This window comes from Neolamprologus multifasciatus, chromosome 4 (assembly GCF_963576455.1).
Source record: "Neolamprologus multifasciatus chromosome 4, fNeoMul1.2, whole genome shotgun sequence".
Classification (NCBI taxonomy): domain Eukaryota; kingdom Metazoa; phylum Chordata; class Actinopteri; order Cichliformes; family Cichlidae; genus Neolamprologus; species Neolamprologus multifasciatus.
In genome coordinates, this window is record NC_140442.1 from 12,597,721 (window position 1) to 12,623,679 (window position 25,959).

Sequence of the window (25,959 nt, forward strand, 5' to 3'; positions counted from 1 at the left end):
TTTTAAAGAAGCGTGATTGTTGGCTTGTTTCAAAAACTTTTCCAACACTACCAGAGAATGTGAAAATGACAAAATGAGTGGAAGTTCTCTGGAGTTCTCAGGTGAGAATGGCCACACTGCTTTGAGCTGAAAAAGACCCAATCTTTAGAACCAAGGTAAGCAGAAGAGCACACAACACCTTGAAGCAGATGAGCTACAGTAGCAGAAGACCGTACAGGGTCACACACACACACACACACACACACACACACACACACACACACACACACACACACACACACACACACACACACACACACACACACACACAGACACACACAGACACACACGTGAACAAAGAGAAACTATATCTATAGCAGCTGCAGGATTCTGTCAAGTCAATATGGGCCCAAAATTCCGAGGAATGTTTCCAGCACATTACTGAATCTTTGTCATAACAGTCCTGAAGGCAAATGTAGTTCCAATCAAACACTAGCAAGGTGTATTAGTGAGTGTGCACTAGCATGTTTCCCCTCTCTATCCCCAAGAAATTGCAAAAAATAGGCTAAATCTTCACGCTGTCACACATTCTGTTCTGCACCATCTCTCCTCAGATCATTCAGATGTCAAGTTCAGCACAGACAGCATGCAGGTTCATTCTTAGGTAAACACAGAGGTTGCAAAGCGGAGCCCTGCTGTCCTGGTTCATTGTCGGCTGGTGACTGCAGGCATGCTTGGACACATCAGCCCTGGATCACATTGCTTTTGTTGGGACTGTCCGAGGTCTGCTCTGCTCCTCGTGACATCAAAGGACCATGTCAGTGTGAGTTAGCAAAGATGAGAGGCCGTACAAGCGCAACTCAGTGGAGTGTGATCAGCAGGGCCCACAGTGCACGCTCTGGACAACACGTTGTTGTGTTAGCAGGCACGGTAATCACGTAGCACTACCAAAACAGTTAAACACAGGAGCTGCAAGAAAGAACAAACAGGTGATGATCGGGGTGGAGAAAGAGATAGGTGGAACATTTGGATGGTGGCAGAGAACACTCTATGAGGATAGACTCCGTTCACGTGGTCTAATGACTCACTAAACACACATCAGAACAAAAACAGGCTGCTGTGTTATCTCCTGTATGTGCTACTGGACTGGATGTATGTACAACATTCAGCTATTTGATAAGAGCTACAATAGGACAGAGGTGAAGCAGGTTAGGAGAGAGGAAGGTGGAGGTCAGGAGTCGCCACACAGGAGGCAAAACATCCTCTGCAATACTCCCAAAAATCACATCCCCTAGCATTGCTGCAGCCAGACCTGAACATCCTTTTAGCAGTCCAAACACGGCCTTGCTCTTCCCTGCACACCTAGTCTGTAACAAATAACACAGAATGAAAAAGTCATCTGTGAAAATGTTTGGATTGTTATGTCTGAGAGGCACGCCTGTTATCTCCCGGCTGTATAATATTCTTATGCGCTGCTGGTGTGGTTCTGTAATAAAAAAAAAACCTCAACATTTAACCACTTGATGATTTTCATGTGTTAGTTTCAAAAGAAAGAATTAAATATTCTTCCATTAACTGGGGAGAATGCTGTGAAACCGGTGCTTTGAAGGCAAATGAAATGCATGGTCTTCTTGAAATGACATGTTGGATGAGGTTTGTCCTTATTTAAAATAAAGAGAAAGAGCTTTATGCTTTGCATTGTCTACTTACAGTATTATCTTTAAGAGTAATTTAACATTTCTGTGTGCAGACAGCAGTTGTTGCCCTTAGGGTTTGAACTGCTGTGAGCGTGCGTTGGGGTTTTTTTTGTTTTTTTTTTCACAGTGCCAGTTCTTTGGCGCACAGAAAGAGGTGTTTTACCGACAGGTGTGACTCCTGACCCTATCCTCTGTCTGCATCTGTCAACACATCTAACCCCGATGTCTCAGCTCAGGCGTGGAGAGACACGCTGCACCACCACCGGCTTTGTCTGCTCACCTGCTCGCATGGATAAAATATCCAGTCTGTTGAGCAGCAACGGCTCGCGCTAGTAATTGCTCTTGATTTTGCAGCTCGGATTCTTCTGCAATCTCGTCTCAGACGAGTTTAAAAAAAAACATAAAAAATGGGAGGATTGAACAACAAGTGTGTTTTTCTGACAGCATGTATTCCATTCTGAACCGCCCTTCGGTGAGTAATGAGGAGGGGACTGATCGTAAACTACTTGCTGATGTTGAGCAAGAATTTGTACACTGGAGATGATGTCAAAGCACAAATATCTTTTTGGCAATTCACCAGTTTCCTTAATTTATTTTCTGGATAGCAAGGTTAATCTTTACACAAAGATAACATTTCTGGCAAGAGTCCTGAATGACACAAACACACACAGGCATACGCGTGTATACTTTTATTCAACCGGCAGATGACTCCAGATGTTTCCTAAACAGATGAAAGGCAGGGAAGCTCCTCGCCAGCCTGCGTTAGACTCAACGAACACTCGGAAGCCAGCAAGCTGGAAACACCCAAGCTTCCATACTGTTTCCTTCTCAGTGGTCCCTCCCTGCTGAGGGCCCATGGTTGCGATTTATATCCCCAGGAAGCGTCCAGGCTTGTGAGGAGGACGAGGGGTCTGACTCCACTGTCGTTCAATAAAGCTTCGCGATAAGAGGATATAAGTGAAGAGAGGAAAATAATAAAATGCAAAAAGAGAAACACAGTCTCTAAGAACACACTGCAAATGTGCTTGTTTAAGTATGTTTATTAATCTAGTTAGACTGGCCTGCTTTTTGGCAATCTCATCTAAGTATTTCTCATTCGGTTTTAGATTGGCAGCAAGAAATTATTAAACTTTTCCAACAGACTTGTCTTTCACCACAGATCCACTTCATGGAAATGTCAGGATGTTATTAAATCTGCCGCTGCAGCTCTGCAGACCTTGTGGTCAAGACGTAGGCTTTACACATGAAAAAAACAAAACAAATGGCAGCTTAGCGAGGCTCTAGCCGCAGCTCGAGGTGTGTGAGCCACCCACGTTTTACCTCATTGTATCTGAATAATGCAACATCAGTGGAAGCCACAAACCTCTCAAAATGTCACTAGGAGTCAAAAGTGGGTGTGTCTTTCACCTGAATGGGAACAATTATGGTGTTACCTCAGCTCATACAATGGGCCCATTGTGAGGAGTATAGCTCCACGGGCTGCTGGTGGATCTGAGGCTTGGCAAGATGAGAGTGGGATGGGGTTGAGGTGCGGAGCGAGCCCACCGCTGAATCGCTTGCTTTGTTTGCAGACATATCCCGGGATTTTTTTTTGATCATATGGTTGGAATGGATGGGGGACTCAAAGCTGCTTAACTCTGCTTCCAGTCTGGGCTGCGCACTGCATCACACAGGTGTGAGAGCATGTTTAATCTCGCACCGAATCCCGTTGTCACTTTAGAAAACCGTCCAGACTTGGCTTTAGGCACGCAAAATGCTAGTAAAGAAAAAACAGTATTATTTCACAATTTTTTTCAATATTTCACAGATGTTGTGTATAAACATCTGCTGTTTGATTTACTGCAGATGGTGAAGAAGACGCAGCCTTTTGTGTCGTGGACTCATTGATTTAGTGATCTGTTCCACACGCTGTGCTCATGCCTCCTTTGTGAAGGTGTGTGTCACCTGCTGCAGCTCTTTCAGCTGGTTGTGATTCACCTGCGTAGATGCGTGTCTCATCATGACGGAGTCTCACGTGTTTCAACAGGTGTCTGGTAGGGCAACAAAGTGAACTCCTTCACATGGGGGTATATTCAGCAAAGGGCTAGAGCGATCGACGTGTAAAGAGCAGCTGCAGTTGATGTTCAGCTGACGGGGTACTTGTTAACTTGAACATTTTTTGATATCAACTATTATGGATTTAATAGCAGTGAGTGCCTTAGATATATTATCTGCCTCCATCAAAAATGTGTTTACACTTTGTTTTCCTCCGCTTTCAGCATCTCTGATATGCAACCATACGTGTGACCTGCTGAAGCGTGTCTGTGTGCTGGGTCATGTGACCTTGGAAGTGTGCATGGAGTGTGCCAGCTTTGAATATGCGTGAGGCAGGCTAAGTGCTACAGGTGTGTGCGTCAAATGCACAAACCGGCCGGACAACTTGCTGATTCAGCCCTGCGGTGCTAAAGATGTCTGTTTGTGTGTGTGTGCGTGCAAGACACTGAGCCTACTTAGCACGGCTAAGCCGGGCGGGCAGAGAGCGGAGTAGAGGACAGACACCAAAGCACAATAATAAGGTCACAAAGCACAGCCTCCATGCTCGGCTCCCATGATCCCTCAGCTGATCCTGCAGCTGATCTGACAGAAACAGCCTCCTTGTTCCACTCAGTCAGCACATCAGCCCCTTTCAACTTCATCCAGGTTACTAAATACATAGATTAATACTCTCGCTACATTCTGCACCACCTGCTTAAACCCTAAAATATCTTAATGTGGACCTTTCAGCAAAACCTCAGACTAATTCAGGGCGAGTTTAATCGTTCTGGTGCCCTTGAAGGCAACTTAAAACGTATCTGCGGATTCCTGCGGAGGCCTTCAGCATAATCATTTATGCATGACATATACCTGTTTGAAAGGAGAATAATAAACTTTTTCTGGGGATGCCACAAGTTAGTTTTTTACCAGCAGATCCTTTCTATTTGTGCTTTATGAGTACCGCCTTTTCTCAAAATGTCTCCTGGTTTCATCACAGACTCTGTTGGCAGGAGTCCTGACATGACCTCAGGTGTAATGGAACAAGATACAGACCTAACAGGTTATTTGAGTGTTGGTCTGCGCTCTTCATTAATGCCATGCTTCAGGTCCTGGCGTGCCTGTGTTGTTTTTGTTTCACATGACACGATGAAACAACAGAGAGGTCGAAGTATTTAGCAACAGCTTTGAGTATTGCAAAAAGATAGAAAGACTATCCATCAAAACAGCGAACCAAAAACAAGACTGTGATGAAATGTGGTCATTTTATACGCTGGGACAACAAGCACACTCGATACTAGAAATGTAAAAGAAAAAAGAAAAGAAAAAAAGTAGTGCGAACCACTTTTTCACACTTTTAAATTTAATAAGTGCCATTTCCTTTAACACAGATGTTGGTTTCACTTTTGCAGGGCTGCTGGAATGATAACAGTTTTGCAACACAAGTCAGGAAGAACAAAATAAATGAGGCAATGCTCTCCTTACTGACCCTCCTCTAAGCTAATAAACTGCAGTTTCAGGAAACAATTCAACTAAGTTTTATTTATGTAGCCCCAATTTCCAACAACATTCAACACAAGGCGCTTTATACTGCAAAGAAAAGATCTTACAATATTGAAAAATACAATATTACAAACAGAAAGCTTACTATTTATGACTTAAAGTCTGAAATATTTTAATGCTTTGTCTAAGTATCATCTCATCAAGCATTAGAAATAGAGCATATATTGCACAAATGTACCAAAATAAACTGCCCTGCCTCTGTATAAGTACATTATATTTACTGAACTACTTTGAGCTGAATGTATAAATATAGGTATATATGCCTGTAGCCTCATAATTATCTTTAAAAATGAACTCATGAGCGCACTAAAAAAAAGCTCTGCAAGCTATAGCTGGTGGAATAGCCTAGAATTGCTGCCCATATAAATACATCATAGGGGCATAGCCTTGAGGAAAAAGGATACTGTCTTTATTTTCCACTTCAACCTTCAGGTTCTTAGACTCTGTATTTCCTGACCCTCAGCTATCGAGTCTTGTCATCACACCAGTTATGATGAATCAGCAAATGAACGAGTAGCACCTTCATAGTTGACCACGCCGCTGTCTGTACTCCTCTCTTTCTGAAATTCCAGCTCTTGTTCCGATGGCAACGAAGAAAAAGAACAAGTCGACAAGGCAGAGTTTCCATTAGGAGCCGTCATACTTAGTTTATTCCAACACTTGACTGATTGTTTTGTTCTACAGCTTGATGGCTCTTTCTCCAGGCAAACCATGTGCTAATACTGTATATAACTGTGCATGTGGATAAACACAATAGACTAACTGTTCTCCTCTTCTACATTTCCCCTTCTCAGTCTCCTTCCCTTTGTAAATTCACAAGCTTGTTATGTGATCATAATTGTGCTGAAAGAGCTGGGCCTATTGGACGGCAGCGTGGGCTGTGTAGCGGTGGAAGAAATTCAGATCCTTCGCTTAAAGCCGGGGGTAGGAAGGCAGTTTTTGTGGTTTTGGGGCAAAAAATTTCCATTATAACCTTTCAGCATAATGTAGCTAAAGTGGTCTGAGAGGAAATGCACTTCCTACTTATTTTGTTTTAAGACTTTAGAAAATCTACCCCATGATGGGAGACGTTAGTTGGTCACAGTTCTTTCTGCAGAGAAGGAGCTTTTCAGTTGTCTGTTCTACGAATGCAGATTTGTGTGCATGTCAGGAACACATACAGGAAAATTTGCCACTTCAGCATCAACAACTGGCTGCACCCCACACACCCCCACACCCCCACCCCCTACACACACACACTTATTAGAGTCTAAAAGAGATGCTGACTGTAAAAAAAAAAAAGCAATGTGTAAGTACTGGTGAAGTGCAACTTTCATTAGATACACTATACTGTCAAAAGTATTCGCTCATCTGCTTTCACACACATATGAGTGACACTTAATTCTTAATCCATAGGCTTTGGTATCTGTCCACCTTTTGCAGCTATAACTGCTTCAACTCTTCTGCGAAGGCTTTCCACAACGAGTGTGTTTATGGGACTTTTTGAACATTCTTCCAGAAGCACATTTGTGAGGTCAGACGCTGATATTAGACAAGAAGGCCTGGCACACAGTCTCTGCTCTAATTCATCTCAAAGGTGTTTTATCAGGTTGAGGTCAGGACATTGTGCAAGCCAGTCAAGTTCACACCAAACACGCTCATCTGTGTCCTTATGGGCCTTTTTTTGTGCACTGGTGCGCTGTCATGTTGAAACAGAAAGAGGCCATCCCCAAACTGTTCCCACAAAGTTGGGAGCATGAAATTGTCCAAAATGTCTTGGCATGCTAAGGCATTTAGAATTCCTTTCACTGGAACTAAGGGGCCGTGCCCAACTCCTGAAAAACAACCCCACACCATAATCCCCCCCTTCACCAAACTTTACGCTTGGCACAGTCAGACAAGTACCGCTCTCCTGGCAACCACCAAACCCAGACTCATCCATCGGATTGCCAGACAGAGAAGCATAAGTTGTTACTCCAGAGAACACATCTCCACTGCTCTAGAGTCCAGTGGCGGCATGCTTTACACCACTGCACTTGGTGATGCAAGGCTTGGATGCAGCTGCTCAGCCATGGGAACCCATTTCATGAAGCTCTCTATGGACTATTGTTGAATTAATCTAAAGGCCACATGAAGTTTGGAACGGACTGACTGAGCAGAAAGCTGGCGACCTCTCCGGACTTTGCACTATGCACAGAGGTCTACCATTTCATGGATGACTTGCTGGCAGTAGGTGAAGTGTCTCGCCCAAGGATGCAACGACCGAGACTGTCCGAGACGGGGCTCGAACAGGTAACCTTCAGATTAAAAGACTGCCAACTCTTGAGCCACGATCGCCCGTTATCCAGAGCTCTAGCTACTGGGTTAACCAGTAGCTACAGACCGGTTATGCTAAGACCGGTTAGCATAACCAGAAGATGTGTCATCATCAGCGGATGAGTGTAGAATACATATTGACTAACAGCCAATCAAGACGTCCTGTCATGGGTAAAATACAAAAGCATTAGCTGGATTCCCTTGTTGGGTGTTACAGCAAGTTCACATGAGTAGTCCACTTCATAACCTGTAATCAATCTTAATTTCACTAACAGCATATTAAAACGGTAGACTGTGTATGCTGGTAGTTAGTTAAGTCCCATCTTTAAGCCTCAGGTTCAACAGTTTATGAGTATCTTGGTGTTCTGAAACTGGATGTGATGAGTGAGGAACAGATCTGATTAAAACCGAGGTATACTTTATGCTCATACAGGGTCACATAATCTCAGAATTTACGTAATATATCATGTTTTATTCAGTAAGATTTGATGGTAGCACCTGACACTATGAACTCATCATGGAAGTATTACCAAAGGTCACAAATCAAGTGAAGAACTGGGTCATTTAATCTTTAGCTTAACTTTTCAGATCGGACAACATATCCATCTTTTGTAACAGTCTATGAGAACTTTTTGTGCTAATCAGGTTTTATACACTATATTCCCCAAAGTATTTGGTCACCAATCCAAATAATTGCATTTGTGTCTTTCAATCGCTTCCATCGCCCAGGTGTGTAAAATCAAATACATATGCATGCAGAGCTCACTTTCAGGACCTCAGTGAATTCAAGAATGATGCCGTGATGGGATGCCACCTGTGCAACAAGTCCAGTTGTGAAATTTCCTCACTACTAAATATTCCACAGTCAACTGTTTGTGGAATTATAAAAAAGCGGAAGTAAAAATGGAAGTGTTTGAGAACTGGTGATGGCCAGAGGGGCCGACGGCGCGATATGGCAGCCTCGCTTCTGTCAGTCTGCCTCAGGGAAGCTGTGGCTACAACTGTAGCTTGCCTCCACCAGTGTGTGAATGTGAGAGTGAATAAATAGTGGAATTGTAAAGCGCTTTGAGGGTCTCGAAAAGCGCTATATAAATGCAATCCATTATTATTATTATAACTTTCATGTTTATGTAGCCACCAAAGCCATTTTGACACAGTCACTCTTTATAGTAATTGAAGAAAGTACCTATAGCATTTAGTTTAGGCAAGGTTGCTGCTTGGATTGAGCCTACAGGAGGCAGGATGCCCCCTTGCTTGCAGTGACTTTACCTAACATGTATCTGTACTGTTCTCACATAGAGGCAGTTGGACATTACACACACTCTGGACCACGATGCTGGCAGGTTAGAGCCCATTCAGTGTAGGGGTTTGTGTTCTCACATGCACCTCTGTAGGGTGACATCTGGAGAAATTCAGGGCTGTGGTGCCTGTGTGTAAATGCTAAAGTAAATAAAGCTGTCAAATGCACGTGTTACAGTAAGAACTACATTATATCTCTCTAGTGTTAGGTCATTTGCAGTACTTTAGTAACTGTACCTAATCATTTTCATCACTGTAGCTGTAGCTGGCTTTCTTTTGTTTATACACGGCTTCAAAAAGCAAATCAGCAAGTGTGTGCATGGTTAAGTTGTCTTTGTTCACTTTTCACCCTAAACCACATGGCAAAAGCCAGGATGCATCTCCTCAAAGATCGCATTCTCTAAGTATAAAAAAGAAAGCCTAAACCAAAAACACAACTTCAACAACCATCAATCGACAATACCCAGGGAGTTTCACTAAACCGCATTTGCACTGTCAGATCGCTGCATCTCTGACTGCACAAAGCAGACATGTGATGTTAAAATTCCAAAAAAAAAAAAAAAAAAATCTGTTTTGCTGTACTGGCCTTTATGAAATCAATATTACTCCAATCTTAGAATGTGCTGCAGAGACTCCAAGAGACTTAAGGATTAGGCGCTGCCCAGGAACGATGCCAGAGTATGCGGGTATAGACAGAAAGAGCCGATCTCCTTGTGTGAGCCAGAGAACTTAGGAATTACAAAAGAAGGCGATCTTGCTTCTTCTCGCCCACCCCCACAGTTCCTGAGTCTATCATGGCTGTCACCTAGCATCAGCGAGCCTAAAGGCTGAAGCTTTTTGTGCCCAGCATCCTGGACTGATCATGCAAATCGAAGAATGAGCGCACCCATCAAGGAAGCTCTCATGCCACAGGGCCACGAAGAAGAAGGAGGGATGTGGGCCAGAGGAAGCCATGAGAATCCGATCACTGAGGCTAATCTGGTGAGCGGAAGTCGTCTTGCCTGTGATGGAGAAAAGGTGGTTTAAACATACACTTATACAGTGGATTCTGGGGTTTCGTTGCCAAACTTGGCTGTAAAATGGCTGACTGCACACTTAGGACTCATCCATATTTGATTTCTGTGAATTCTGAAGCTAGAAGAGTTAAGTTCCCCTTTGTCTGTGCTGCTACTTTTACAAGAATGTCCCCCACAATCTTCTTATGCACCCTCAGTGCTATGGTTGCTCAGGTCTCTCTGTGCTGCAGAGATTATAAAGGTGCTGACAGCTGAAAGTGATGAGAACAGCTTGGAGGCATCACTGGCTGATTTGCATGGACTTGACAATGTCACTGTGTTGAGCCTTTTCCCTGCTTTTCTCTTCTCTCTATTTCCCCCTCAAGCACATACACATGACCTATACATCATCATTGGGAGTGAATCAAAAGCATGGCTTTGTCTGCGCTGCTTTGCAAAACTTTCAGAGAATTTTGAGTGAGATGCTCCAGTTGCTGCATACTTCAAATATGTCACTATCCTCCCACACGCTCTCACACCGACTGGATTTTACCATCGACAGTTCAACCACTGACCAGTGCTGATGACATGTGGGAACTGCACTGTGGGGAAGAACAACATCATTGAAGGAAGTTATTAGGACTGACAAAATGATGTAAGGTGTTGGTAGAGAGACAAACACCATGTCAGTCCTCAGATATGACCGGCACTTCAAAATGACAGGGTTCCTGTTTACTGAGAGGAATGCGACAATCTGGAAGACAGCCAGAGAAGGATGATGACAGGCAGACGGCCTGTTGATGCTATCAGCGCCTTCCAATCTGCTTGCGCATACCACAAGATATCGGACATGGCTATGTGACTGCGGTTTACCGTGTGTCTGGCTAAGATAGTAGCCTCAATAAAACAGGTTGAGACTAGCTTGGAAAAAGAGCAGCAGTGTGTTCATCAAACTGGTTTAACACTCAGGGGAAGGCTGTTGAAAATGAACTCCAGACAAACTTCAGATAAATAAACCCAGAGAGGAAAATGCCACAGACAACAATAGGTCTGTTTAGGAGGTTTTAGTTTTTGCAGTACAGTGAACAATAAGTTTATTCATCATCCTCCGTACTTACTAAAAAAATGGTTCTCTTAACAACTGTTAGAGAGTTAGTTTATTGCAGACAAGTCTGATTTCTTGCATAACCAAAGTGAAACCGTTAAAGACAAACTAAGAGTTGAATAGGACACACACACACACACACACACATATATAAATCACATCCTGTCAGCAGCCTAATCTACTTTATGACTGCTTTTTCACCTGGACGCTACCTAAAGGAATAAGCCATGTTCAGCAAGAGTTTGGGACAACAGGCTTGACAGAAAAACCAAACCCTTCCCCCGCAAAACTCCGCCGACTAACTCCCGAAACTCCACTGATTCTCTAGCTCCCAGGCTATATAACACATATTTACCAAACTCACTTAATCCTTTAATTTACGATCCACTTCAGTGCCTCTCTGTTGAACATCAGGGCTTCTCTGCCAAGTTTCAGTCTAAAAAACAACTGTAAGAGCACACCGTATGATTAGCTTTTTTGTTTTTCAGACTCATGATTTGCCTCCCCCCAACACCACCAGCACTACTGAGACTTCTGACAGGTGGAGAGTGAGAGCTAAGCCTGCTTCCTTGATTCTGTGGCCGAAGAGAAAATAACAAACACTGGCAGCAAGAGAGCAAGCAACTGCAATAACAAGCTGAAGGCAATAATAGGATAAATCCCTTCTTTAACACTTAGTCAGTCTAACCTGACTGCCAGGTAGGTATGGCTGTAGTTTCATATGATTTTATTGTTTCAAACATAAAATTTGTGAAAATGCTCATACAAATGATGAAAGTGGCCTGTTATTGGTAAACTGGAACCAGCATGCACAATTACTCATTGACCACACTTGTTCAAATATTTGTGGGGTGGAAATATAAGCCAATCACATGACAGGAACTCAGTGCATTTAAGCATGGTTATGATGAGGGACTGACGTTCAAACATCAGAATGGGGAAATAAGGTAATTTAAGTTGTTGGTGCCAGATGGACTGGCATTTCACAAACTGCTGATCTGTTGGTATTTTGTGACACAAGCATCTATAGGGTTTATGGAGAATACTCCAGAAGGGCAATTCTCTGGGTTAAAAATGCCCTGTTGATGACAGAGAGGAGAGCAATAACTCAAATAACCACTCGTAACAACCAAGGTGTCCAGAAGAGCATTTCTGAATGCAGAACACATTGATCATCAAAGCAGACGGGCTACACCACACTGGGTGCTACTGCTGTCAGCTAAAAAACAGAACACTGAAGCCACAATTCACACAAGCTCGCCAAAGTTGGATCAGGGAAGACTGGAACAACAGTGCCTGGTCTGATGAGTGTCGATTTCTGCTGCAACATTCAGAATTTGGCACAAACTACAAGAAAGGATAAATCAATCCTGCATTTATCAACGGTTAAGGGCCTGAGCATTGTTTAAACACCACAGACTACGTGAGTATTGCTGCTGCTGATGTCCATCCCTATATAACCACAGTGTATACATCATCAGATGGCAGCTTCCAGCAGGATAACAAGCCATGTCACAAAGCTCGAATCATTTCAAACTGGTTTCTTTAGGATGACAATGACTCAAATGTATTCCACAGTCAACATATGCTAATCTATAAGAGAGCACCTTTGGGATGTGGTAGAATCAAATCTGGGGCAACTGTGTGACGCTGTTATATCAAAATGGACCATCTGAGGAAAGTTTCCAGCAATTTGTTAAATCTGCGCTATCAAACCGGTACTAATGAATTGCGCCTAATAATGTGTGGCAATGTCATAATGTCTCACTTAAATAAAAAAGACAGATATGAGAGACAGGAGTCTGGTGATAAAAATCCCTGTTTTTGGATCTCTGTCCTCCACAAACCTTACAACTACAGGACCACTGGGGGTCTGTTGCGAGCTAAACCTTAGCACTGATCTCTGCTGCACAAACACTGGAAACCACATCACACATTCTCCAGAACCAAAGTTTAAACACAACACAAACGTAATGACTGTAATAACCACAACACTGCTAAACGGATAGATGTTACACTCACCACAGCAGAGTTCTTCCTTTCTCATTAAATGAAACATGTAGCACGTGATAACTCAGTGTGAGGGCATACACTTAAAAGACTAGTACAAATTAGGTTTAACGCACTAATTAAATTTAAGCAAGGTCATTATTTGTAATTACACTGTGTGTCTGTGATGTATCAGTGCAGGTGCTATTATGATTGATCCTCAGATGTCTTGCCTGGGCACGTCTTGTGTTTCTGTTACCTCATCGAGAAGTGCAGTGGCAAAGATAACAAAAAAAGCAGATCATACACGCGCGCGCGCGCGCACACCCACACACACACACACCAGCCAGGCTTCTTATCCTTACTACACAAACAAAACAAAAAAAGTTGCACAATGTCTGGAACAAGGATGTGGATTTGTGTTTTCCTTATTGTTACAGCAACTTTACACTCTCGTCCTATTAACCGCCTATCAGCACATCCTTCTGAGGTTTGCAGGGGACTCTGAGTTGCCCAAGCTAGGACATGCACCCTGCATGTCAGGTCAGAAACGCAGATGTGTCAATCATCACCGCAGCCACAACCAATTTAAAATCCCAAGGAAGCAGAAAGGAAAAAAAATAGCAGTTACAAACTGCGCTGGTTTTCCTTGTCAGACAGGTTTCTTTCCCATGCCAAATGGCTTCCAGATACAAAACAACTTTTTCATAAGAAGTCCTTGCGTAGGATCCATTACTAGAGCAATGAAAAGTTTATGTTTACTGATGCTGTAACCGACCCCAAAGATCGTCAAGTTCCTCTTGTTGTACTCACAAACAGAGCTATGTGTAAACTATGATGTTACAAGTCACAAATCAACAGACAAAATAGATCTGACGTCCCCGACAGCTGTCTGGGGCCTGAGACTTTATATTAATGATGGCTGTAGCTACTGTCAGTACAAAGCACAAACTTCACACATGAGTGGGGTTAAACACGCAGCAAGTCACATGATTTGTCAGATAATTTAGATAAAGATGTTTCAAAAGATAGCCCTGCAACAGCAACTTCAGCTAATCCCTCTTACTTGAATAAATGGAAAAAGATTGATGAATGGATGGATGTTTGAAAAGGCACCAAGAACACAAACGTGGTGGTGAGGTCTTTGCCATGGTCTCCCCACCCTCCCCTTCCAGAATCCCTCTCATCTGAAAGAGGGGGAAAAGAAAACTATTACAGGATAAATTTAAATCGCAGAGCCCCTGTGACATTATTAACAGACATAATGGATAATACCATCATTACTTCCCATAAAGAAACATGCAAATTTGTTTTTACTTGACCAGTACTTGACTTTGATTAATTAACTCCTTCATGTGGCCAGTACTTGCAGATGTCTGCAAAGCTCCAGCCAGACCATGAAACCACAGCTGATAGTCAGCCCTTTTTTAGCCCTCAGATCTCAGTATAATGTACAATTGATGGTTGCTATAAAAGTATATGGCAAAGCTAAAGGCAAGAATGCCACTGGCTAAACTTAATTTGACTTACAAAGAGGGACTATGGGGATTTTTTAAACCATTATAATACTAGAGTTTCACCAGCATGCCAGTATTGCCAACATACCACTTTTAGGTAATTGAGTCTATGCACCTTTCCTTTGAAAGGACACTGCCAGGAATACCTGCCACTTCCTTACCTCTTTCCTCTTTACCCTCATTGCACTAAGATCTCATTATTTGACAGGGAACTTTGCGGCTCCAGCATCGGGAAACAATAGTATTTCTGTTCATAGAGACAGACACCCACAGAACTATAAAACACTTTATATGAGGGATATAAAAGACCTCTCATAGACTGATTTCTTACAAAAATAAATAAAGTTTATTCTGTTGAAATATTCGACGAATGTCAGTGTTGCAACTGCGGAGCTGCTGTGGTTTCTACACAAGTTTTATGCAACTTTCAAGTGCTGTCGGAACTTTCACGTGAGTCGAGCAACTAAGCAGAAAACATTCGCAGAAAATAACAGGGATATTGGGGATTGTTTGACATGATTATATTAACCAGTTTTAAGCAAGTTACCTTAACTCCAATCAGCAATCATATCAAGAATTTGATATTAGCCATATACTTATTCTTTAAAATATTCTGGTGTTTTCAGTCACATAATAGGATTGTCTCCCCTCGGAGAAAAGATCTGTGTTTAGACAACTGACTACAACACAAACTGTTTAAAAAAATCTCCTGGTGATGTAATTAACTTCTATGAATCTAAATGTGGCATAGCTATTTTTTCAGCTGCTTCCTTGAGGGGTCACCACAACAAATCGTCTGCCCCCATCTCGCCCTTTCTTAGCATTCTCCTCTCTCACAACAGTCCTCTGCATATCCTCCTTCACTACATCCACGAACCTCCTATGACCATGTCCAAACTATTCCAGATCCACATCCAACTTGGCCTCCTGACTTCTTGTAAGCGCCACCGTCTCCAAACCACACATGGCAGCAGGTCTCCTTTCACTCTTGCTGCTATGCTTCTGTCACAAATAACCCCTCTTCAGCTATGCCAGCTGAAGATCAATCATTTGATATACCATATATTAATTATGGCGCATTTACAACAGGTAACGTACTAAAATTCAACCAACTTTAATATTTGGAAGGACACAAACCCGCAAAATTTCGAAAGTCTAAAATCGGAGTCTGAGATGAGGCCCCTGAACGCATCACACACAGAGCGCTCGGGTGTGACGTAGAGCGCAATCAGGGCTGCTGAGGCAGACTCGGAGCTGAACTCACTCCACATTTAACGGAGGGCTGTCAGCGCTGCGCGGAGCTACTGAGCGAGTGTGTGTGTGTGTTTGAAGGGGAAAGCGCTTTTAATCCCCTGAACTTTTCGAGAATAAAAGAAGAAACCCCGGGGAGCGCACGGAGCGGACCGTGGCACATGGAAACGCTATGCAGCTGGAGAGACGGCGGTGGACTTTATCGTAGTTTCACTCAAGAGGAGGCTAAGTGAGGCGAGATAAACATGCTCACCCCGATGCTGGCCTCCTTGCTGCCGCTTTTCCTTCTCTTTAGGATTTCTTTCTGCCAATACTCAAGCGACCAGTGCAGCTGGAAGGGCAGGTGAGGTCTACAGACTTTTTGTTTCTTTTAACTGAATGTATTTTGAACGTCAAACTAAACTGCTAAATAAGAAAAAGCGAGGATGTGAGCAAACATGAAAGCTGCTTGTGGCGACCTGAAATGACTGTGACTGAAACTCAAGTCGCCGCGGTGATGTGGGAAGAAGGCGGCAGGGTTAGACGATAAATTAAAACAAAGCTAGCCCCTATGGTGGCTGTAGGAAATAAAAGATTTGTGTAGTTTGTGATACAAGTTAAGAAACTACCGTAATTTTTTGTGTGTGAAAAATGTAGTAATGTCAGAGACACGTGTGTTTGGGGTTGTTTTGGACATATGAATGACACGATGGTTCAACCAAAGATTTTAATAACATGATGGGAGTACTTTGGAGTACAAAAATAACATGTTTATGACATCCCACACACAAATCGCCTTTTTATTTTATTTATTTATCTTTTTTACTTATGTTTTATTCCCCCCCTCCCTTCCCCTAAAAAAGTGTGTGTGTGTGTGGGACATATGCACACACTCATAGGCTCAAAGTATTAAAGGTAGCCACACAGAGATGTATGATTGATAAACGTCAGGAAATGAAGCATGCACTGGAAAGTTTCACCTCCCATCAAACATTTGCTGAAATCTGTTTTGCAGTTCAGAGCTGCGCCTTAAATAAGTGTGGTTTTTGTTTTTTTTGTTGTTGTTTTTTTCATCATCCTGCAGTCAGGAGGGGCTGCCCATACTTTTGAGCTTTCCACCAATAATCTGTTGTTCATTAGGCAGACTCTTGACTAATCTCCTTTAATTGCCTGCAGAAGTGATGAAGTTAGAAAGGACTTAATTAGAGGCATGCTGAGGAGAGCCTGGTTATGGGGCTGCAGAGGCATATGCTCAGCATGTGCTGCGGGTTCCTTTTGAGATCTATGGCAAATTTTGAATTTCAGCATCTCATTTTCAGGAAACTGGGCGTTTCTCCTCCGGAGTCAAACCGCTAGCTTGGCATGCGTATGCTGGTAGACTGCTGATGGCTTCCTGCCTCAGGCTTTGCCACAGAATGACTGACAGAGCCGGAGTTTTCAAATCCCGACCAGGCATTAAGTTCTGGAGGGAGTCATTTGGTCATGCTGGCGCCAGAGGCCGAAGTGCTGCCCGGACAAGTCTCTTCCAGTCTCTTTGGTTGCTTGAAAGCAAGGGGAGGTTCGGTGCGTGACCTGCATTTGCACTTGCATGCTGCAGTCCCAGCTACTGTTGCTGCTGTTGTCTGCCCAGAAGCCCCTGTGTCCCTCCATTCATCCATTTCTGCCTCCAAACCCTTCCCAAAGGCAGCTTGCCAGTGGTGCGTTTTGCCAAAGCGCTGGGCGGAACAATGCAGTACGGGGAGTGTGTGTTGGGAGCTGAGGTCATTTTGGCTGCTCCGGCTCGTGACTGGTCATGCAGCCAGTCTTGCGCACGGCCTTAATAATGCTTCAGGAGGAATGTGGTTTAATGTCCTTTGGGTCTGCCAGAGGTCTTCAACTTGGTCAGTTAATTCAGGCTATAAATGCCCCCAAAATCATTTTTAGATTAGTGAATAAGTCTCTCTATTCTTTATTTGGGTAAAGGGGGGTTGAAAAAATTAAAGCTTTCCAGAGAAATGCCACGTTTATTGCAGCTTGTTTGATATGTTGTGCCTTTTTTCCTTTATCCAGTGGTCTGACCCATGAAGGCCACACCAGGGATGTGGAGCAGGTGTACCTACGTTGCTCCCAAGGCTCTCTGGAGTGGCTTTATCCCACAGGGGCCATCATCGTCAACCTCCGACCCAACATGGTCTCTCCCGCCGCCGCTCGGCTCTCTGTCTGCATTAAACCCACCGCCGAGTCCAGCGGCACCAACATCTACCTGGACCGCAACGGCAAGCTGAGGTTACTGCTGCCTGAGCAGGACCAGGCTCAGGGCAAGGTGCACTGCTTCGGCATTCAGGAAGGGGCGCTCTTCATTGAGGCTGTCCCCCACATGGACATCAGTCGGCGGATTACGGCGTTCCAGTACGAGCTGGTCAGCGACAGGCACAAGGCGGGGCCGCACTTGCTCGTTGGTAAGACGCATCTTTGACATCTTTAGTGATACCCCTGAAAACTGCTTCTTCTTTGATCTGTGTAGCTCCTATAAAGGCCTTACTTTAGATTGCCTCTAGAACTGAGTTCCTTTGTGCTCTGCCCCTGTGGTGCGCACCGAGCACTAAATGCAGCCATCTACTGGTGGAAACTTTTATTAAGTTGGACTCTAATAGTAGGAAACTTAACATTTGCTCCAGCACACTGCAAATACTACAGCCAAAGACTTTTTTCTAGTAGCATTGTGTTTACATTAAGGTTTCTTTTTTTTTTTTTTTTTGGGGGGGGGGGTTTCTTGTCATACTCATATTTTCACCGTGAGGATTAAAAGGTCAAAATCGGCTTTTAATCTTTAGTTTTTCGGGATAAAACGTTCACCTCTCGGCTCATTTTACAAACATTCTGACTTGATTTGACTTGAACATCGCACTGTAAGCTTCTATTGTTTTCTTTTTTCTTCTTCTTTTTTTTTGCCTGGCTTGTGTGTGGAGGGGCACAGTCAAACAGAGGGCCTCCAACGGAAAAACAGCCGTGTATTTTCACGCTGCGTACCTGCCAAACCTGCACATTTTCAAGCTGTGCAGCTATGTTTTTTTTTCCTTCTCTTCCACCTAAAGCAAAATATGAGCAGTATCAGGCCCACATCTGTTTTTACGGCTCTCTGGGTTCACATATTCACATCCTGCATCATTATCTGGCACAGCAGACAGAAACAGACAGAGAGAGGGTTAAACGTAGAGTAGGAGTTGTTTTGACCGCATTAGCTCGCTCGGCTCAGCTCTGTAGTATAATCTGCTGCTGTAATGTGGCCTGAGATAGCACTGGGATGATTCACAAAGACATTGGTCTCGTGTCATCTGAAGCCTGGAGTCACAGATTGATTGCTGCTGCTCCTCCTCCTTCTTTTTCTTGTTTCTTCCTTTCCTCTTCTCTCTGACCTACTGTGCTGGGATTGAGTTGCTCACCATCAAATTGGAATGTATCTCCAACCAGATGTTGGGAGGAACTTCTAGGACCATATAGACTTGTATTTCCCTTGCTGTCACTCCCTTAACCTCCCTTTCAGCTCGCTTGATTTATTCTCCCTTTTCCTGTCCTCAGTCCCACTATTTCCTACTTCTTAATTTTCTTTCTTGCCTATTTATCATTCTCGTATTTTTCCTTTTCGTCCCCCCTTCCCCCCTTCCTAGTCGTTTGAAGTGGGTTTTGTCTCTGCTGAGCGGTATTAGCAAGTTGTGCTCCATTACAGTGGAATGCATCTGGTCCCAGATGTTTCAGGGACACTCTAATGTGCCCCTCCACTCCCTCCTTTGCCACTCCTCCCATCCCTCATCCCTCTGTGCTCCTGTGAAGTGGTTCTGATCAGAGTGGCGCTGCATGTGCAGAGGGCCAGAAAGAGATGCTGACTCGGTTCTCAGCCCATTCCTGCGGTTCTATTTCATGTTTGACTTCCTTGGAGAAAAACGGGAAAAAAAAAGACCTCTGCTCTGGGTGAGGTTGGCCTCTCTGAAGTCTTGGCTCTCCAGCTGCTACTAAGCCATCCAAGCTTGTGGCTGTTTGACCCTTGAGCCCTCTTTAGTGATGTCGCAGTGCCGTGTTGCTACACTAGCTGACCTCAAAGATCCCTCACCTCTGTACACCCATCGTCAGACAAGCCAGCTAAAAGCTAAAAATAAGGTTAAGCTGCGCTCCTAAATATGACCAAGGGTGAACATCACCGCTTTGGCAAGAAGTCTTATTAGATGTATTGCACACACCAAATTAATATTTATGCTCAGTTTTATGACTGGTTGTGCATATTAGGGTGCTTTCCAGTGCACCGGGCCCACCTGAGTTAACATTTTTTAAACATTCTTTCACTTATTTTGTGGTCAGACGACTGCTCCTTCCTCACCCTCAACCCACTGCTGACTAGACAGTCCTCTTTTTGCTCCCACTCCTCCTCCTCCTATCCCCACCTGCTTCAGAGTACTACTAAGGAAAACCAAAGCAGGTCTAGGGGTTAATAAAGGCATTCTGGTTAGGACAGCCACAGGACCACCTGAGTCAACTAATCACAGAGTTGACTGCTCTCAATAAGGGCCCTTTCTACTGCTATAAAACAGTCTGAAGGAGGGGGCAGGCTGAGTTGCTGCTATGCAGACCCCAATCAAAGGTGAAGTGGTGCCTGGAGCAGACTTTTAAATAATTGATGTGGGCTATTGTATTTAATTCACATTTTCTTTTTGGAAACTAAATTACCTGCACTTTAATTGTCCTGTGCCTGTGTAATGCAAGATGTGCACAAAACAGGCAAAATCTATTCTGTTTGCTTCTTCTGAATGTGAACTTTCGTTGTAAGCCCCCCTTGATGTTATAGTTGCAGTCTAAGTAGGCCTGCTGGAGTGCTGTGAGAGCTCAGGTCAGATGTAACCTCTACTAGTTTTACTGTTCTTATACCCGTCATCTGGTCCTTGTTTGTCATGGGGTGTCAAGGGGTTCCTGTTTTGGCAAGGGAAGCTGACTGAACAGCTCCCAGGAGCATTAGGTGTGTGTGTGGGGGTGTGTGTGTGTGTGTGGGTGTACACACACTCTTAGCTTTTTGAGTTGTGCTTACTATCAGCAGCGTGCCTCTGTCTGGTGTATAACTCTGAGCTCAGCTAAATCCTGGTCTCTCATTTCAAAATAAATATCCATTTGTCAGGATGGAAATGACTGTGACCCTAATTGTCTGTATGTGAGGAAAAATTACTCAAACACAGCCACAGATGTGTGTTTACTGGAAATCTGTGGGCCTGTTAACACGATGTTTATCACGCCACATGCATTTTTTAAAAAAAATGTTTTATTTGCACACCATTTTTCTCTGAACTCATCCACCCTCTTTCTTTATTTCCACATAGCGTCCTGTCAGCCCTGCAGTGACACTGAAGTGCTTCTAGCTGTCTGCACAAGTGACTTTGGTAAGTGCTGTTTTGAAGAACTATAGGCTTCCTGCTTCCTGCTGCTGCATGGTTGGCGTCGATGTCCAATACAAACACACAGTTTGAAATATTGCTGTTACCAGTCTCTAAATCCCATCTTCCTGCTCTGTTTTTCCAGTGGCACGAGGCAGCATTAGGAAGGTGGATCAGGAGGAGGAGCACTCATCTGTCACTGTGGAGATCAGTCGCCTTTACAGACAGAAAACCCAGGTCTTTGTATCTGGGGGTGTGAGGGTACGGAGCTGGACTGGCCGTATCAAAATGCCCCTTCAGTGTGGGGTGAGGTCCGGTGAGGGGGAGTTTTTGTTCACTGGGGCCGTGAGGTTTGGGGAAGCCTGGATGGGCTGCGCCCCACGCTACAAAGACTTCCTGCGGTTGTATCATGAGGCACAGCAGCAGGGCACCAACCCCTGTCACGTGGACACTAACTGAGCAGGTCATCTGCCCACATTTGGAGATGGAACAAGCCCTCAGTAACTGAGGAGACTGGCCCAGTGGCCCAGAGCCCCTCTCCTCTCCTGCTGCGCCGTGACTCTTTGGAGACAATGGCTGGAGCTGCTGGATGTTGCCAAGCAGCGTGCTAGCCGAACGCCGGTGATGCAACGTGGAATGTGTTCAGACCGCCTTTCTCACGCACGAGGAATCGCAAACTTTTAAATGTAGCAGACCCCATTTGGTTTTTATGTGTATAAAATGTGAATGAATATTGTACATTTTGAAGCTCTGTGTGCTTTGTTCAAAATCAAAACAAAAACAAAAAAAAACTTGATGTACAGTTCTGAATTTATTTCCTATGACAGATGTATAAAATGAAAGACTCTTATTTTGTTTAAAAACTTATTGCAGTTTAAAACCTGAGTTATTTTTTTCAGGTTGTACAATTGTTAAAAAAAAGAAACCAAAAAGTTTTTTTTTTGTTTGTTTGTTTTTTTTGCCACTGAGAAGAATAAAAACTTTTATTCCCATGTGCATGCTTGCATGTGTGATGTTTGCATACTATTCATGTATACAGATGTGCAAAGGTGTGTGTGTGTGTGTGGGTGTTGTGGCAGATTTTAGACAAAAGTATTAGTAATCGGAAGATAATTATTTAACTACTTTGTTGACTCTTGATTTAACTTAAGCTTTTATTTCTAATTTTATATTTTAGATAAAACTATGGTGGCCTGGAGGTACAAAACAAATACAAAACACAAAGGAATGAAAAGCAAAGCAACATTTGAGAAAACAAAATAGTAAAGACCTCTTTTAAGAAGTGTATCAATATCTAATCTTTAAACATTATAAACCAAATTATTAGAAAAATAATACTCATTGATAATATTCAATCATTTTGGCCATAATGAACCTAATTTAGGGACACCATAGTGCTCTAAGCCTAAATGCTGCAATTTTAAAGAAACCTGGTGGGTCAAAGTAGCTCAAACAATTCACAAAGATGTTAAAGAGTTTCATTTTCACCTGATTCTCCATTGGAATGAAAACACAGTCATACGATGTGCATTAGCTTCTTCACCTCAGCCTTGAGCTGAGACTCTCTGCCAGGGGTACAGAGAGATTGATATCAGAGAGTTGGGGTGGATTCCTCTGCACTGGTTCCTGTGGTGATGGGGTGGCTGTGTGTCAAGGTCGATGTGAAAGGCCCCTTTGTTCCAGCGCAGCAGTCTAGTATGGGAGAGACGACTGAAGACAAACCTGAATACAACCCTGTGATGGGCCACGCAGCATAAAGTCGCGTTCTCCAACCACGCTAATTTTGAATGACGTGCACAACTCGGCTCAGGCTCCACATTTAAATGAAAGCCTTTCATTTTCATCACCTCTAAATAAAACACGAAGAATCAGAATATTGGAACTTGTAGCTGTGCAGCACCAGCTGATGCAGCCTGTGAGCCAAGCCTGTTGAGATGACATCCAGTTCATGGCCAAGGCTCCTTTTGTCTGACTTTTCACTTTAAACGGAAATGCACCTAGAATGTCTTTCAGTAAGGTGCCCCACACGGACAATAGCTTTTCCAGACAGCACTGCCCATTGAAATGAATGTCTGGATTCCAGCTAAAAAGCCAGAGGTCCTGGAATTGCTCACTGGGAAATGCAAACAGAGTTTCTATGGTAATGATTCCTTACTGTGAACATTTTTTTGCTCTGGCTTTAAGACCAGGAGCCATGGAGTTAGAGGAGCAAAAGGAAGAGGAGGGTAAGTGGGTATTATTTGACTGCTGGGTCCTTCACTGGGTCTCAAAAGAACCCTCTCTCCTTTTTCCCGGGCCAAACGGCATTTTCATTTCAGGTAACAAACAGAGTGTTCAGGTGTTTCCTACACACACTTATATCTCTACATGACTGCTGTGCTGTGTACCCTTTCATATAAATTTCATATAAGTATCTATACACATCCTGTGTTTTATGAGGATATTTTCAGAGTTTGTATAATTTGGAATATTTTCTTTCTTTCTTTCTTTCTTTCTTTCTTTCTTTCTTTCTTTCTAGTACACATTGTTTCTTATCCTTTAAAAGCTAAACAATTAATTAAAGGGGAAAAAAATCACAGATTAACCAATATCAGGCCAGGGTGCAAAGTTCCACGGGATGGCTTAAATCAAAAAGTGTTTGATTATACATTAGTGAAACAGCTTTGCAAAAAGAGAAAAAGAAAAAAAGCTATCAACAATATAAATACAATTATGATGATCATCGTGTATATTTTCCAGTCAGTGTAGCCAGCTGGTGAGCAGTTCTTCAGAGGCTCTCGTGTCATGAGGGCGTGCATTCAATTAATGCATTGCACACATGCAATCGGTTAAACCTTCATGGGCGAGGTCAGATTTTGTTGTATTACCAGTTGCGAAGGATCAGTCTCAACCAGACATAAATATGTGGAGCCATTGTGCTGTCTGCGTGATTCAGCCAGAAGTCACTGCATGGTCATCTTGTGGGTGGAATTTCTTTAAAAAGAAGGGAAAAAACTGCTGTTGAAACTACAACCAGGGTGCAAAGTCAGAAGGAAGGGCAGTCACGTTAAAGAGCAGGAGAACCCCTGCAGTAGGATGAGGCCGAGTTTCTGAGTTTCGTGTAGTGGTTAATATTTTGGTGCCTCTTTGGGAAGTGCTGGAATGTGGGGAATGTGTTGACTTCACACACACATGCATGCGCGGCAACCCCCAACACACCGCCGCCTTGATTAGCCGGAATCAATAGAGTCTCTGTGGTTTTTCTGTTTGCATGGATGTGTGTGTGTGTGTATGCTAGTGCGTTAGTGTCTATGCCTCCACTGTGCACGTGGCTCTAACCCCAGCACACATAAACACACCGCCCCAGTGGCCAGATAGCTGCCACCCACACTGAGCCACAACTTACTCTGCAGCTGCAGTCCCAACGCCTCCAAGCTGACACAAATCTGCCGTGACACTTCTGTAACGCAGTCACATGTACACGGTTAACATAGTTTATCCGATTTTAAATCCATTTTAAATTTGCCCTTTTTCCTGTCTATTCGTCATGTGGAATATTATTATGCCTTTTATATTGTTTAGTGTTCATTTTATTTGATGAAACTGACTTCAGTTTATGGATTGTAGATGTATGTTTATTATACAAAATTACAGCTCAGCTCTGTACAATTTTCTAAAATTGTACATTTGTTTCGACCACCTTGTTTTTTGACAGCTGGCCTTTGCTGGATGGGTTTTCCTTCTCTACTAACTACTTTAAAATGCGGCTCCATAGTAAATATGGTAAGTATAGTAAATACTGCACTTCTATAGTGGTTTTCTATTTCATTCTTCCTACAAGGTTCATTCACCCTTTCACACACACATTTTTACAGGAACTTTTTTTTCTGTGCCTAACCCTTTTTGCCTAACATTCACACACACACTCACACTTAGATGGAAATGTCAGGGGCAGCTCAGTGTTTAGTATGTTGCCCAAGGATGCTTCAGCATGCAAACTACAGACGCCAGGGATAAAACCACCTTCTGGTTATTAGATGACCAGCCCTACCTCCTGCCCAGCTGCCCCAGTTGTCAGTCACTTTTTATCTTCTTTGAAAATTTCTTCTTCTGTGATTATTTGAGTGGGATATTTATCATTTTTCGAAAAATTACCTTGTGCTGTTCATCAATCTCCTTTTCATCATATCTTACAATATTTAATCTGTGCCCTGAGCTCTGGTTTCCTTGTGAACGCTGCACAAATTGACCTCTGTTGTGCCTGAGAATTCATCTCTTCAGTGCAAGGTTACATAAATCAAGAAATGCGTGTGTGGCTGTTTTCAAGGATAGCTGATAGTTTGTGTTTTACATAGTTGTGTCTTACTGCTTCATTTCTGATGTCTTGCATCTTTCTGAAATCTCACAGTTCAGTTTCTGACTTGTTTAGACAGTTCCTTTATATGTGCCGTAGAGGTAAAGCAGATCATCAACTAACCAGAGGTTGGTGGTTTGATCCCTGGCACTCCAGTCTGCATACCAAAGTATCCTTGGGCAATATACTAAAGTCTGAATTGCCACTTTTTCACTGACTCATTCACATAAGTACGAATGTTAGATAGAAAGCACATAAATGTAGAAAAAAGGGATAGTATGAGTGGGTGAATGTTGTGTAAAGCACTTTTATGTAAGTGCTCTCATGTATTTAGTCTAAACTGCATTTGTACTCACTGTTCTTGCAGTGGTCACAGTGGCACAAAGGTTCTACTTTAGGGGTCCTTTTTGATAAACATACGGCCTGCGGTCCAGAACCTGCCCACCAAATGAACTAATCTGGCCCACTAATTTGAAAAATGTAGAATGTTTATTTGTTACACAGTAAAAAAAATCTGTGAATTTACTGATAATTTATTTTGCTTTTTTAGTAAA

General features: G+C 43.2%; 1 protein-coding gene across 2 annotated transcripts; it reads left to right on the plus strand.

Annotated features, from left to right (window-relative positions):
• The first annotated feature begins 15,688 nt into the window (after positions 1–15,688).
• Positions 15,689–22,066, plus strand: metrnla (meteorin like, glial cell differentiation regulator a). Of its 2 annotated transcripts, none has more exons than XM_085155975.1 (4): positions 15,689–16,043; positions 17,729–18,117; positions 21,019–21,078; positions 21,218–22,066. In XM_085155975.1, exons 1-4 carry the CDS (start codon positions 15,946–15,948, stop codon positions 21,529–21,531), a joined length of 861 nt encoding a protein of 286 aa, XP_085012101.1. In that variant the 5' UTR covers positions 15,689–15,945; the 3' UTR covers positions 21,532–22,066. The 2 variants fall into 2 exon arrangements, with proteins under 2 accessions (XP_085012101.1, XP_085012100.1); XM_085155974.1 differs by lacking the exon at positions 15,689–16,043 and adding an exon at positions 16,058–17,559.
• The last annotated feature ends 3,893 nt before the right edge of the window (positions 22,067–25,959 follow it).

What these genes read in the sequence shown, in the direction of transcription:
- metrnla (XM_085155974.1), top strand. Translation starts at nt 17,162, where the DNA reads ATGCTGGCGCCAGAGGCCGAAGTGCTGCCCGGACAAGTCTCTTCCAGT. An exon ending in GGGGCCGCACTTGCTCGTTG is followed by an intron (nt 18,118 to 21,018) that starts GTAAGACGCATC and finishes ATTTCCACATAG; the next exon opens with CGTCCTGTCAGCCCTGCAGT. An exon ending in TGTCTGCACAAGTGACTTTG is followed by an intron (nt 21,079 to 21,217) that starts GTAAGTGCTGTT and finishes CTGTTTTTCCAG; the next exon opens with TGGCACGAGGCAGCATTAGG.